Below are 16,444 nucleotides of genomic sequence, written 5' to 3' on the forward strand. Positions count from 1 at the left end.
TTATTACTGTCAGAGTCAACATGACAAGGGCTCTAAGGACTGGGTGTTCACACAGTGTAAAAGCATCATACAAAAACCTTCCTTTGGTTATATTATACTGTTATTGCTTTAATCCACTGCAGATGGTGATGCTGAAGATCACTCTGCTCACTGATTAACACACACACACACACACACACACACACACACACACACACACACACACACACACACACACACATGTTGTGTTTCCATGTTTTATGGGGACTTTCCATAGACATAATGGTTTTTATACTGTACAAACTTTATATTCTATCCCCTAAACCTAACCCTACCCCTAAACCTAACACTCACAGAAAACTTTCTGCATTTTTACATTTTCAAAAAACATAATTTAGTATGATTTATAAGCTGTTTTCCTCATGGGGACCGACAAAATGTCCCCTCAAGGTCAAAAATTTTGGGTTTTACTATCCTTATGGGGACATTTGGTCCCCACAAAGTGATAAATACACGCTCACACACACACACACACACACACACACACACACACACACACACACACACACACACACACTGCTGTTAATTTCTGTCAAACACTGCAAAGCAATAGTATCTATATGACTTGAAAATATTAAACAACATGGTATCACAGTCATATTTGCATATCAATTGCAATCTTTTAAAACCCATTAAATAAATGTTTAGGTTGCAAAAAATAAAGTTGAACCTTGCTCTCAATATTTCAGAACAAATGAAATCTAGTGTAACTATTGTGTAATTTAATATCAGGTCACTGTCAACAAGCAACAAATGTACAAATATAAAAAATAGACAAATGAATTATCTTAATAATCTTCTAATGAACAAAAAGTGTATGATTTCTTTCCTATTTCTGACTTTAAAAAAGCAGGGTTAAATGATCAAGTAATATAACACTACTAGTATAGAGAGTAACACTGATCTTTTGGACTTAAAGGGTTAACTAAAGCAACTGTTTTTAACTACACTTGCTATGTTGCATAAAATAGTGTATAAATCAAGGAGTGCTGTTATTTGGGTTCTGCACAAATTAAATAAGTGATCACTATACATGTTATGAAGTCAAGTAAAATTATAAACATGTTCCTTTAAGAGAGCTTCTTGCTCTCAGCAGCATTTACATTGTGAAGACACTTTGCATTGGAAGTGCATGCTTCAGTGCTCTCAAAGTGCTTTTAGACCTGTGAGGGACACATTTATAACTGGAAACAGTTCTTCGTAATAGATCCCAAAGTAAACATGAGTGTAGGATCCATCATAGTCTGGTTGCTCACAACCTGCACCTGTGGTAAGTATATTTCAATTAATGTCAGTCATTCTATCTGTTTTTATTAACATATGTATGTTAATATGTATGCCTTTGACCTGAGTACTCTAGATGAAAATAAAATAAATAATTATCATTTTATTCTGGCAGGTGCCCTTTGAATTTTTTTTTTTTTTTTTTTTTTTTTTTTTACTTTTTTAAAGTGTTCATCAGTTTCAAATTAATGACTCAGTGTTTACTGTTTTGTTCTTCAGTTTCTGTGGGGCAGATTTTGACTCAATCTGAGACTCAAACAGTGCAGTCTGATCAAACTGTCACTATTCACTGTAAACACACACCAGCGGTGGATTGTTATAAAAAAACTAATACCTCTCAGAAGTGTATGTCATGGTACCATCAGATTCCTGGAGAAGCTCCTAAACTCCTGATCTATTACACATCAAACAGAGCTTCAGGAGTTTCCTCTAGATTCAGTGGCAGTGAAAGTGGAAATCACATTGACTTTACACTGACCATCAGTCAAGTCCAGCCTGAAGATTCAGGAGATTATTACTGTCAGAGTCTACACAGTAAAACTGGAGATAGTGAGAACCCAGACTGGGTGTTCACACAGTATAAAAGCATCTTACAAAAACCTCTTGTTGTGGTTAGACTTCACTGCTATGCGTCACCTCACTGCAGATGGTGTTTAAAATCACTTGGCTGATTTTTAATAAACACAGACTTATATTTTATGATTTCTGTCAAACACACTTTAAATAAATGTGAAACACTAGGGCATCATAATCATATTTCCATTCAAACTGCAATCTATTAAAATATATCTAACCAATTTTTAGGTAAACAGACACAAAGGCTAAAGATTAAATTCTTATAGTTGTTTAATCTCACTCAGAATATGTTTTATATTTTATTACAAACAAACCCACATTATGAGCTGAACTACTTCACTTGATATTAGTTATTAAATATGATTAGAACTTAGAAAACAAACACTCAATTGAATATATGAAAACATCTTAGTCAAAGAGGATTTACTTTATGTATGATGATGAATCATTATGTAAAAAATGATTTAATAAGTCATTTGATTTATGTAACTCATTTAAGGCCTCAGTCTTCATATGTCATTTTCAAGTCTGCCAGTTCACACTTATGTCAAATTTCCATTTTTCACATTCTGCACTTACTTTTAACACTCATTTATGTTCCTCTGCTGAAAAGCCATCATAGTGGTTATTCTCATTCTCTAACAAAAATTGCAGATATTGCAAGTTACAATCGATTTTTTTCTTCTTATTTTGGCAAGATTTTTGTATATGCAACTTAATATAACTTTTCCTAACTTCATCTGTAAAAAGCATAGCATAGAAATATATAATGTGCATATACATTACAGTGAGCTTGTCATGTTAGAGGAGACACTCTTTCTTTTTTTGCACCGATTTGTACCTTGTGTCATCTCATCTGCCTAACCAACAACATTGCAAAATTTGTATTGGGTGTTCCTTCAATGTCAGCAGTTTTAGTACTGAAAACTTCTAAAAGTAAAGTCTTAGTAAAACATTTAAACGTTTTCACTAGTTTACTTATTTTGTCTACAAACAATGTCCAACAGTGCATGTACATGCAGCACAAGAGATGGATGTCATTTGTTTTTAGACTGTCATGAAAATTCCCGCCACAGTGTCATTTCCAGCACATCTCAAATTTTGTATTGTTTTGAATAGAATTATGTGGTGGAAATGACGGTGATGGAAATTACATTTTTAATGTTCTTGAAATAAAATAGCCAACTCTGTTTTATTTTCATAGCTACCATTTGATGAATCCTAATGCACACAATTAAATCATATTTTCATACTTTTTGCATAACTTTGCTAAATAACAGCTTGATTGGAAATAATGCCTCATAAAATATTCTGCTCACAAGTTATATTTATGTAGAATTTTTTAAAAACATAACTTGACTAATATTTCATCTCAAGCATCTTGACTGCAACTTTTGTCCACTTGCTTAACAATTAACTTACTTTTGAAAACTGGGACTGTTGTAATTTTTGTAAAATTAAATTAATAAATAATTTACAGTACATGCAATAAATAATGAAATGGTTTATGATTATTTCGCTCTTTGTTTAGATGTTTATTTTAATTATGTAATAAATAGTATTTTTTATAATGGATGTTCATAGCTCAATATTGAAAGTCTGGGTCTGGGACAAAGCTAAAACTATAAAACCTATATAAAAGGCATTTGAGAACTACTAAAAATAAATGATGATGATCTGGTAAAAAGTCAGTTTTAATGTGAGCTTTATATGAGAAAAGGAAAAAATGTTAAACCTGGAAGTTTTAATAAAAACCAACCCCTGTGACATTATATGAAACTGCCCAAAGCTGAAGAAACACCCTATTATATGTTTAAAATAATATGCTACTGCTTATTTATACATAAAAACAATGTTAATGATTCAAAAAGTTTTATTTGGCAGTAAATCATTTTTAACACATAAAACACAAATTTAGTTGTGGTCATGTGTGGTTAGTAATCACAAGCATACAGAGAACTAGAAAAAAGAAGATATATAGCAAACCTATGATAAAGGCATGTCTTTTGTGCTTGAATATGAGTGTGAATGATAGAATGAATGAATATGCATGTACAGTCCATCTTTCTGCAGCACACCAGGACTCACATTCACACCAGAGTTTCTGCTGCCACCATCCACCTTCCAGCTCAACTTCCAGTCTGAGGGGAATCCCTTACTGCCGACACACATGACTGTAGCTTTACCCTGCTTCAACTCATCTCTGGAGGGCGGCAGGACCGTTAGAGTGGTCAGGGCTGTGAGTAAAATAGATACAAATTGAAACTTTGAAGTTTCTGTGATCATATAAACAGTTATATCAGTCAGTCTGAGTGTCTTTCACTTCCCTTTCATAGATTCCCTGTTAATCAAGCATTTATGAGTGCAGTAGCCTATAGTTTATAAACATTTCTGATATAAAAAATGACACTATGCACAATATAATTTTTATCCCAAATGTTTATATATAGTATATAAACATTTCCGATTACTGTAAAAAAAAAAAAAAAAAAGACACTATATTAACAGTAAATATGTAAATATTTCAGATTGAAAACAAAATGTATACTACAGTGAAGGTTTTGTTTTATATCAGAAAAGTTTATATACTATGGGCTACTGCCATCACTAGGACCCATCATCCAGTCACATGGTTTCTCTTACCACTGCTACGCTGATGACATGCAACTCTACTTGTCTTTCCAGCCCAACGACACCACAGTGACCGCTCGAATCGCTGCCTGTCTGGCAGACATCTCAGCCTGGATGAAGTGAAACCACCTCCAACTCAACCCAGCCAAGACCGAACTCCTAGTCTTTCCAGCCAACCCTACTGTTGAACACAACTTCACCGTGCAGCTGGGTCCAACTACAGTTTCACCTTCCAAAACGGTCAGAAATCTAGGGGTAACCATTGATGATGAGCTAAATTTCACAGACCACATTTCAAAGACTGCAAGATCATGTAGATTTACACTCTACAATATCAGGAAGATAAGACCTTTCCTCTCTGTACATGCCACACAACTGCTCGTTCAGTCACTTGTCGTAACTAGACTGGACTACTGTAATGCTCTCATTGCAGGCCTTCCTTCATGTGCTATTAGACCTCTCCAAATGATCAAGAATGCAGCAGCATGTCTGGTCTTAAATGAACCTAAGAGAGCACATGTTACACCACTCTTTGTCTCTCTCCACTGGCTGCCGGTTCATGCACGTACTAAATTCAAGGCCCTGATGCTGGCATACAAAACAGTCACTGGGTCTGCTCCAGCATACCTAAAAACATTTATGCAGAGCTACGTTCCCACCAGAAGCCTGCGGTCGGCTAAGGAACGTTGCCTTGTCGTACCAAAACAAAGAGGCACCAAAACACTTTCCAGGACTTTCAGTTTCATCATACCACGGTGGTGGAATGACCTTCCCAACTCAATCCGGGAAGCTAACTCACTCTCTATCTTCAAAAAACGGCTAAAAACACATCTTTTCCAAAAGCACTTAACCGGTCACTAAAAAATTATAATATTTACATTTCTTGTTGCACTTAAATCTGTTTTGTATACTATTCTGATGATAGTGAAACTTTGTAATATGGCACTTTTCGTACCACTGTCTCCTTAAGATGATTCGCTGATGTTTTCCTCTTTTGTAAGTCGCTTTGGATAAAGCGTCTGCAAATGAATAAATGTAAATGTAAATGTACTGCACTCAAATCTGATATATATATATATATATATATATATATATATATATATATATATATATATATATATATATATATATATATAACATATTTGGACACTTAAGCCATACCTAAAATGCATAATTTCATTGCATTATTAGATAACAAAATGTCAAACCATGTGCCGTCTGCCAACAACTGATCTTTTTTCAGAACTAACTTTAATTTTATTTTCCATGTGTGCCATTAATTTTAAGTGACTGGTGCCAAAATATTTTTTATTGGCTTTATGAAGTCAGTTACCATAAAATTCAAACATCCAGAATGTGTCCTGAAAGTTGTCTTCATTTAAAACAGTAAATCACTTACAGTCAAAACTAACAAAATTATTTTTATAAATGTTTTGCTTGAAATGTTTGCTTGTGATATCTGTTTTTAAAATTAATGTCAGAATGAATTTATTATCTAATGCAGCGACATTCATAGTGTCCAAATATGTTTGGAGCCACATATATAGATAAGATACAAACTTTATCCTCAAATGATAAAAATGAAATTATACAATTATTTCCACTTCATTAGCTGACATAATTAAGTATAATCAGAAGAATTTATGAATTAATAGTTAATACTTTAATAAAAAAATTATTTGGAGGAGAGATAAAAATTGATATTTTAATTTATGTTAAACCATATAAATTTTAATAGATAAACAAAATAAAAATAACATATATATATATATATATATATATATATATATATATATATATATATATATAATTATTTTTAGATTTTTAGATTCTTTCCTGATCAAGAGCTTTACTTACTTCCAACTGCGAGTCGGGTGCCTCCACCAAAAGTCTGCCACATTGATACGAACACATTCAGTGGCTGAACAAACCCCCCTGTACTCACACTGAATTACTTTAGCTGTTTTATGAACAGAATAAGTACCATGTCATATTCCCTAAAAGATACATTTATACAACGGAATGGTTTTTCACATTTTTCGATTCTAAAAATCAGCTTTTTTAAGTCAATAAACATTATTAGTCTTATTTTTACACTAATCACTCACATGATTTGGTTGAATAAATTGTAGCTATGCTGACTTTGTAAGATACAATTAAAATATTAACTTCTAAATATTAAATATTTTGCATTTTCTCAATTTTTATTTATTTATTTATTTTTTTATAAAAAAAATGTTTTTTTTTTTTTGTGGAAATTGTATTTGCTTTCATCCTTTTGATGTACCATACATCACACCAAATAATTTTAAATAATTATAATAATAAATATAAAAACAAATTGAACATCAAATCATGCACTGTAGCCTTTCAAGTCTCCAATTATCTCCATTCTTCTCACATTCAGCACTTACTTTCCAACACGTTTGGTTCCTCTGCTGAACATCCATCACAGTGAGTCATTCTAATTTACCATGCAGAAATTTCAAACGAGGGTGATACAAACACAGTGGTTTTCTGGAACCTACTAAATGCAGACTCTAAAATAAAGAACAGATTTGTGGTTCTCAATCAGGGGACCGGGGCCAACTAAGGATTCTCAGCCAACTTCAAGAGGTATTATAAGATGACTTAAAATTCCTGAAAATAAGTCATATTTATAATCTTACCACAAATGCTAAAAAACAAAATGAGCTAAAACAACAACAACAACAACATTTGACCAACTATTTTGAATTGAAGTGTGGCATGCTGTATAACAACCAGTGTTGGGGAGCAGCTAACTACATGTAGTGATGCTACTAACTTAACTACATTTTATAGTAGCTTTTCCAGTCGTGAGTTAGCAAGTAACTTTTTCCAGCAAGTAGCAGTGTCGTGACCAAATGCTACATCATGCTGGTCAGATTATAACTAACAGCCTTCCTTATTGCGTAGAATCCAAATTTTACTGTCCAACGATCTGGCAGCGTATTTCTGTCTGCTGATCAGAATCAGGCAGTGTCATCTTCTTCTTTTGTAAAGGCAGATCACAAACAAAAATACTGAATTACCCTCATCTACTGAGAGATTATCACAGCTCAATTGGATAACAAGTGATTGTCTGATGGTTAATAAAAGAACAACATTTTATTCTTCTTTGTAACAAAGAAAGTTTCAGACACTTTGTTCTTAATAGATCACCCAACAGCATCATTTTCATTCTTCTTAAAAAAGAAGAAAAACAGTTCTGTCAGTCATTCAAGCATATCTGAGTGCAACAGCCCATAAAAAATGTTGTCAGCTGATGAAGCCTATATTTAGCCAATATTCAGATATTAGTTTTTTGGTCAGTAGTCATATTGAGTTACAGTACGTATACAAGATTGATAGTGATTATTCAAGATGTTTTACATTAACACACTAAAATGTATTTGTATTTAAATATCATGTTATCAGGTTTATATGAGATATTTTAGATATACAGTAGATTTATAACAATATATACAGACTCAATAAAATATTTCTTATTTATAAATTAAATTACCTACAATAAAGCATTAAATATATTACCTACTTGTAATTTGACCTATTTTGTTTCTGATGCAATTACAGAAATGTTTCCTGTTTGGTGCCCCATTATTTGTATTATGTTTATTGACAATTTGAGTTTAATTTATAAAAACATGAGTTTAATTTCTCTCATATGAAATTCCTTTTTAAAAAATAAAGAATTTATTTGCAACCAAATATCGTTTACACTCTGACTTAGTCATCAAATTAACTTATTGTTTTACTTTAAAAATGTTTAAAGGGGCTAAACATGCTTTTTTGACATCACACCAAGTAAAACCTTTTTTATTTAGTTTTTGTTGATCTCATATCCTGTTGTAAGTGACCTTGAGATTGGGAAAGGCACTAAATAAATAAAACTTTGAAAATAGAAAGAGATTTACTTCCAGTTGAGAGTCAGACACCAAATGTGCGCAACAGTGATATACAAGAAGTGCCTGAACAAAAACAATAACAGTAAAACTAACCATAACACGAAACCTTTATTTTAGTATAACAGAAGATTTTTTTGATTAATTGCTAATAAATAAACTCAGCAAAATGCTTGTTTGTTTGTTTTATTATGTTAGATAAAATTCCAGGATGCAACTGAATGTTTCTTTGACTCGAGACTCTGTTGAGTGAAGAGTGTTTTGCATATTAACTGAACACTGTTCTTAAAACTCCACTGATGATTATTGTGTGTTCAGCCAGAGCCACTTTCACACACACACAAAACCATGATGTCTCTTTATCTTATGCTGGGGACACTGAGTCTACTTTCTCAAGGTTAAATATTTAATATTTTCTACAATTTAAGGATATATATTTGTAATTTGCTTTTGAAAAGCTTTAAATTTGTGCTTAGCGTTTTTTAATGTACATATTTTTTCACATCTGTTTTAAAGATTTTGAAGTATTTCTAAAATGTTTTCTCTCAGTGTCCCATCAAGAGGTCCAGTCTCCTGAATCTCTGTCTGTTAGAGTTGGAGATTCTCCCTCTATTAAATGTACTGGGACGAGTGGAGTCGATGATGACATGAGCTGGTATCTGCTGAAACCAAGAGAAGCTCCTAAACTCCTGATCTACAAAGCCAGTAGCCTTGAATCTGGAGTTTCAGATCGGTTCAGTGGAAGTCAATCTGGACTCCATTTTACACTGACCATTGCAGGAGTCCAGCCTGAGGATGCAGGAGATTATTACTGTATGGGGGCTTACAGTAGCTGGTTTACACAGTGAAAAACCATCATACAAAAACCTCCTTCAGTCAGGTGGCTCAGCGAAAGTACTGTTATAGCTCAGAAGTTATTAGACCCTGGGGACTACATGCACTCTAACTCAAGTCGAAACAAAGAATCTGTTGCTTAGTCTTAATAATCTCACAGATGGCAAAAGTGCATTTCCAAATATGTGACATGAATCCTTTTTAAAACCTACAACTGAGGATTCAGTATTAATGAAACTGCAAATTCTGTCTACGACTCTGTGATAAACAATTAGGCAACATAGTGTAACATAATAAGAACTGGTTTTATTCAAGTAAAAAATATGAATTCTTTCAACTAACTTGACAACAAAAGTAATTTGTAACGGTCAGGCCAGAAATAAAACTTTTAAGAGTGTACAGTCACGAGTCAACACTGCTTAACATTTTGAATTACCCTAAAGTCACTAATAAAGCCTTTCTGAGTTAATTACAACCCGATCCCATGAAAATTCATACATTATTTACAATTTGGCTATATCAAAAGATCTTTTTCGCATAAACTCGTACAACTTCATCACTCGCAAATTCACGGATTTCTAATATGGAAGTAAGTGCGAGTTCTGCGCACGAGATGTTAAGGACATGATTATTAATATTAGGCCCTTACCCAAACCCAAATCTAAACCTAACCGATCAGTCGCGTGTGTAAACATGATAGGAAACTGTTGAGTATGATAGTAGAAAGTAATTATTTCCTATTAGATGGAAATGATGTCCAGTGACATAACTGCATAAAGTGACAGTTGCAGTATATTATACGAATTAGCCAAATTTAGAAAAGTCGTACAAATCCTGACGATTTCACTGATTGTGTACAAAAACGGTTCTCTTAATGGTGCCATCCCACTCATGGACCTTGTACCATAAACAGTACCCTTTTTTTTCCAGGAGTGTATCTTCATCGTCACTGTGGTTCAACTATGAAATCGGACATCAGAAGACTACAAAGGACAATTCGGCAGGTGCTACAAAGAGCTAAGCACCAGAACCATCAGGCTCAAGAACAGTTTTTTCCCTCAGGCTATCCATCTCATGAACTGTTAAAACTGACACATTAAGCATTAATTATGCCCAATACACAGCTTAGTTATGTATATTTATCTAACATCTCCCACCACTTCTGCTGTTCTATTCCCTTGCACTGTCTGTATATAACAGATTTGTTATATATACACACACACACACATATAGTTATATATATATATATATACACTGATCGGGCACAACATTAAAACCACCTGCCTAATATTGTGTAGGTCCCCCTCATGCCACCAAAACAGCACCAACCCGCATCTCAGAATAGCATTCTGAGATGCTATTCTTATCACCACAATTATACAGAGTGGTTATCTGAGTTACTGTAGACTTTGTAAGATCAAACCAGTTTCATTGGATGTTTTTTTTTTTTTTTTGGCACCATTCCTAGTAAAATCTACAGACTGTTGTGCACGAAAATTCAGCAGTTACAGAAATACTCAAACCAGCTCATAATGTGTTATTTTTAAGTTTCTGATGTTTTATGAAACCACACTAAAAAAATTTTACACTCTGAATGACTTAAAATGCTTTTATTTGGCAATGAAAGAATCAGCAATTCAACAAAGGTCTACAGTGCATTGCAAAACATAAAACAAGGTTAAAGCTGCATGCTTGGAGAGAGGAAAGTTTAACTGTTGACCAATTTACTGATGTAGGACAGTGTGTGACAGTGTATGTTAATGTGTGTGTACACTGTATACTATAGGTGTGCATGTGATGACCTATCGGTGTGTACATCTGTGAGTGTGTATGTGTGTACTGTCACTCCACATCACACTGCTGTATGTCCAGGATCTTGGTGACTGGTTTCTGGGAGCCCTGAGTGGCTTCACAGCTGATGGTTTTTGCACTGTTCCACTCGCTCTCAGTGAGAGTCAGACTGCTGCTCCAGCTGTACAGTCCATCTTTCTGCAGCACACCAGGACTCACATTCACACCAGAGTTTCTGCTGCCACCATCCACCTTCCAGCTCAACTTCCAGTCAGAGGGGAATCCCTTACTGCCGACACACATGACTGTAGCTTCACCCTGCTTCAACTCATCTCTGGAGGGCAGCAGGACCGTTAGAGTGGGTTGGGTGTCAGCTACGAGGAAAAAAGGATGGAGAAAAGAAACAGTGAGAAAGAAATTAAAAGAGAGATGTAAACTATAAAGTATCAGTCCTCTTGAAAAGTCATAAACCGTTATTTCAATCATTCAGAGCCTCTTTCACTTCCCTTTAATAGAATCTCTGTTAATCAAGCAGATCTGAGAGTAACAGCCCATAAAAACACATTTAAATCACAAGTGTGATAAGATTTATTTATCTATATTCAGTATTTAACATATTATATTGTATACAGGATTTATAATTATTGTATTCAGGTTTTCAGACTTTAAGTATTTGGGTGAATCTCACAATGTCTGTCATATTGAAAAAAAATAAAAAATCATACAGAATTTGTATTTATATTTTATCAGCTGATAAATTGCACATATGTGATAATATTTAACTATATATTCAGTAGGCATATTAAACATATTATATAGAGTATTTGATAGTATTTTAAATTATAGTATTAGTGAGGATTTATCAATGTGAATATATATTCAGACACAATTGGGTGAATCTTAAAGTCTGTCAAGAAATATCTGTAATTCACACAAACAAATTTATGAAAAAATATATCAGAAAATATATTTTGCATAAAGAAAATGAAGCCTAAGAACATTAAGATGTTTTGCTTGTAACAGGACAATTAATAAAATTGCACCTCATTCTCATTAACATAATGCAACTTGATGTTTCACTTGTTTTACTGTACAAGAATAAAACAATAAATAAAAAGATTAGAAAATATTATATATAATGCATTCAAATGTCTTGATGTATAAACACTTTTTTCACATCTTAAGAATATGTGAATATTTTTTGCATTACGGTAATGAAATTTGGGAGCATATATTCTTCACTGTCATGAAAATAATGTCACAATGCAAACAAATATGAATGTTCTACAACAGATTTAATTTATTTAAGAAAAACAAAAATAATTTCTTTCTATCTTTTATTTATTTATTTATTGGCAGAAAAATATGACCTAGATATTTTCTTGTCTGATTTTGTGAGCCAACCAAATTTAAAATATAAAAATATTTACATTTGTTTCTTTACTGACACATGGAATTAATTGAAAGAGAAAACAGCATTATAATGTTCTACCATACTGATGTTTTAAAGCACTCAGTACTTAAAAGTAATTGTTTTAAACCTGTTTGATGGAGACATAAGTGTGCTACATTCACTGAACTACTACTGTCACAAAAATAATCTGAAAATATTTAGTCTATATATACTTTAGACTTTTTTACATTTTCTTTTCAATTTTTGTTAATGTTTTTTTGTTCTATGAATGTATTATTTTGATAATAAAGAGAGATTGACTTACTTCCAACTGAGAGTCGGGTGCCTCCACCAAAAGTGTTCCACAATGATACAAACCCATTTAGTGGCTTTACAAAAACCTCCTGCACACTAACACTAACGGTAAAACTAACACAAACACTTTCCAATTTGCTCTTTGTCTTCATATCAAAAGGTAGATATCATGAATGAATTATTTTGAATGCAGCAATTATGAATTATCACTATTATGAATTGAATAGTAATACTGAACATGCACATCAATCACCTTTATGTAAATGTAGGTATATATTTTAAAAGTCTCTCCAGTTTTTAGTTCACTTCATTATATATTATAAAATGAGACATTATGGGCTTTTATAGTATAATTTACAGTATTACTTAAAGAAACATCATAAAATCATGTAATAAAAACAATAACATTATTCAATTAAAATGATAACCTAATCAAATTTACTCAGTTCAAATGTATTAACTTATTTCATTCTGTACTTACTTCCAACACTCAGTTTGGTTCCTCCACCAAAAGTCCTCCACAGTGATTCATTCTCATTCACTCGCTGTACAAAAACCTCCAGACTGTTTTGAGAACATCGGACGACTTTTTAATTAAATGATGAATCTAATAATGGATTACAGCACCACATTTGAAACATTTTATATAACAATTAACTAAAATATGCATCACAATGGATTTTTTTTTATAAAACATGTTCCTTTCTATGTTATACAAATCATCAAAATGTGTAAGAAGGTATTTCGTATGTTGTGTTCAGTTTGGGGTTTTCCACTGCTTTGCATTGGAAGGTCATGCTTCAACACTCTCGTACTGTTTATAGTTCTGTGAACCCTTTAACAACAGCCAACAACTGCTCTCACTAAAACAGACCCTGAAACAAATACAGTATGATTATCTTCATCTGGGCACTTTACTGTATCCAAGGTAATTTATTCTTCAAACCAAAACTATAAAATCATCTGATTCTTCTTCTTTTCTTCATCTTTTTTTCATGTAGTAATAATTAGTGTAATTCGGCAGAGTTTTCATTCTTTTCACATGCAGGTTGTTTTGACTCAACCTGAGGTTAAATCAGTTCAGCTTAGTCAAACGGTCTCTATTTATTGTAAAGCCAACCATGTAGTTTATAGAAGACCAGACGGCTCAGTATCCAAAGACTACTGCATCTCCTTGTATCTTCAGAAGACAGAGGATTCTCCTGAACTACTAATATATTACACACCAACAAGGCCTTCAAGTGCTCCGTCTCAAATGAGTGTTGGAGGCAGTTTTCACTCTGGAGGAAATGGTCTTTATTTCACTTTGTCTATCAATGATGTTCAGCCTGAAGATGCAAGAGATTATTACTGTCAGAGTTAACATGAGATCAGTGGCAAAGCCCTGATCACACAGTGAAAAAGTGCCATAAAAAAACTTCCCATGTTTAGACTACTGATAATCATCTGATGTAGTTGAGAGCTGCATACAGTGCTGAAAAGAAAACTAAAAATGCATTTAGTAAGAACACACACACACACACACACACACACACACACACACACACACACACACACACACACACACACACACACACACACACACACACACACACACACACACACACACTTGTTTTTATTTGTATATGACTGAGCTCCTCACCCTAACTCTAAAAGAGAAGCCCGCCACCCTTCTGAGGAAACCCATTTCGACCACTTGTACTCGCGACCTAGTTCTTTTGGTCATGACCCAGCGTTCATGATCATAGGTGAGGGTAGGAATTAAAATTGACCGGTAGATTGAAAGCTTTGCCTTCTGGCTCAGCTGTCTTTTCATGACAATGGTCCGATAGAGCGAGTGCAACACCGCCCCCGCTGCCCTGATTCTCCGGCCAACCTCCTGCTCCATTGTCCCCTCACTCGTGAACAAGACCCCGAGGTACTTGAACTCCTTCACTTGGGGCAATACCTCCTTCCCTACCTGGAGTACGCACTCCATCGGTTTCTTGCCAAGAACCATGGCCTCAGATTTAAGAGGTGCTAATCCTCATCCCAGCCGCTTCACACTCGACTGCCAAGTGTTCCAGTGAGAGCTGAAGGTCACAGACCGATGATGACATGAAGACCACATCATCTGCAAAAAGCAGCGATGAGATCCCCAGCCCACCGAACCGCACCCCTTCCCCACCCCGACCAACCCGCACCCCTTCCCCACCCCGACCAACCCGCACATGGAACTCGACTTCGTGCCGAGGACCCAGACACATCTACTGCTTTTGCTTTTACATGGTTAATTTTCATGAGATATTATACTTATTTTTACTATGATATTTGACATAGGCCTATATAATGCAATACTTCACATACACTGTAGGAAATCTTGTTTAATTATGTCTTTATGAATGTGTGCAGGGGCATAGCAATCATTTCAAAAGTGAGGATTGTTTAGCGCAAGATGAACATAAAAATATAAGAAATGTTTTTTTAATGCTGTCAATCAATGAAAATCTTTTAGAAAATGAATTACATGATTGAACGTTAGCATTTACACATTTAGATATTTGCTGTATGAAAAAACAGAATAAACATATTTGCCCTGCAAAAAAGTATACAGGGGTGAACTTTGGCTTTATTGAACACAGATTTGTGGTTCTCAATCAGGGGGCCAACTAAGGATTCTCAGCCAACTTCAAGAGGTGCTATAAGATGCCTTAAAATTCCTGAAAAGAAATAATATTTATAATCTTACCAAAAATGCTAAAAAACAAAAAGAACATTCGACCAACTATTTTGAATTGAAGTGTGGCATGCTGTATAACAACCAGTGTTAACTACATGTAGTGACGCTACTAACTTAACTACATTTTTCAGTAGCTTGACAGTAGCTCATCTGCTGAGTAGCTTTTCCAGTAGCGAGTTAGCGAGTAACTTTTTCCAGCAAGTAGCAGTGTAGCGTGACCAAACGCTACATCATGTTGGTCAGATTATAACTAACAGCCTTCCTTATTTCGTAGAATCCAAATTTTACTGTCCAACGATCTGGCAGCATATTTCTGTCTGCTGATCAGAATCAGGCAGTGTCATCTTCTTCTTTTGTAATGGCAGACCCTCATCTACTGAGAGCTTATCACAGCTCAATTGGATAACAAGTGATTGTCTGATGGTTAATAAAAGAACAACATTTTATTCTTCTATGTAACAAAGAATGTTTCAGACACTTTGTTCTTAATAGATCACCCAACAGCATCATTTTCATTCTTCTTAAAAAAGAAGAAAAACAGTTCTGTCAGTCATTCAAGCATATCTGAGTGCAACAGCCCATAAAAAATGTCGCCAGATGATGAAGCCTATATTTAGCCAATATTCAGATATTAGTTTTTAGTATTCATATTGATATACAGTACATATACAAGATTGATAGTGATTATTCAAGATGTTTTACATTAACAAACTAAAATATATTTGTATTGAAATATGATGTTATCAGGTTTATATTAGATATTTTAAATATACAGTAGATTTATAACAATATATTCAGACTCAATAAAAATATTTCTTATTTATAAATTAAATTACCTACAATAAAGCATTAAATATATTACCTACTTGTAATTTGACCTATTTTGTTTCTGATGCAATTACAGAAATGTTTCCTGTTTGGTGCCCCATTATTTGTATT

General features: G+C 33.8%; 4 gene segments (V, D, J or C); 2 read left to right on the top strand and 2 right to left on the bottom strand.

Moving 5' to 3' along the window:
• The first annotated feature begins 1,248 nt into the window (after positions 1-1,248).
• LOC127619468 (Ig kappa chain V-III region CBPC 101-like) lies at positions 1,249-1,994 on the top strand. The segment is given in 2 exon segments: positions 1,249-1,309; positions 1,543-1,994. Coding segments are annotated over 2 exon segments (501 nt in total).
• A 1,592-nt stretch (positions 1,995-3,586) lies between these two features.
• LOC127619637 (Ig lambda-2 chain C region-like) lies at positions 3,587-6,995 on the bottom strand. The segment is given in 2 exon segments: positions 3,587-4,136; positions 6,945-6,995. Coding segments are annotated over 2 exon segments (300 nt in total).
• A 1,786-nt stretch (positions 6,996-8,781) lies between these two features.
• LOC127619636 (immunoglobulin kappa variable 1-6-like) lies at positions 8,782-9,559 on the top strand. The segment is given in 2 exon segments: positions 8,782-8,850; positions 9,003-9,559. Coding segments are annotated over 2 exon segments (348 nt in total).
• Positions 9,560-10,891: 1,332 nt separating this feature from the next.
• Positions 10,892-15,032, bottom strand: LOC127619469 (Ig kappa-b4 chain C region-like). The segment is given in 3 exon segments: positions 10,892-11,452; positions 13,268-13,331; positions 14,964-15,032. Coding segments are annotated over 3 exon segments (456 nt in total).
• Between the last annotated feature and the right edge of the window lie 1,412 nt (positions 15,033-16,444).

Source organism: Xyrauchen texanus, chromosome 26, assembly GCF_025860055.1.
Source record: "Xyrauchen texanus isolate HMW12.3.18 chromosome 26, RBS_HiC_50CHRs, whole genome shotgun sequence".
In the NCBI taxonomy this organism is placed as follows: domain Eukaryota; kingdom Metazoa; phylum Chordata; class Actinopteri; order Cypriniformes; family Catostomidae; genus Xyrauchen; species Xyrauchen texanus.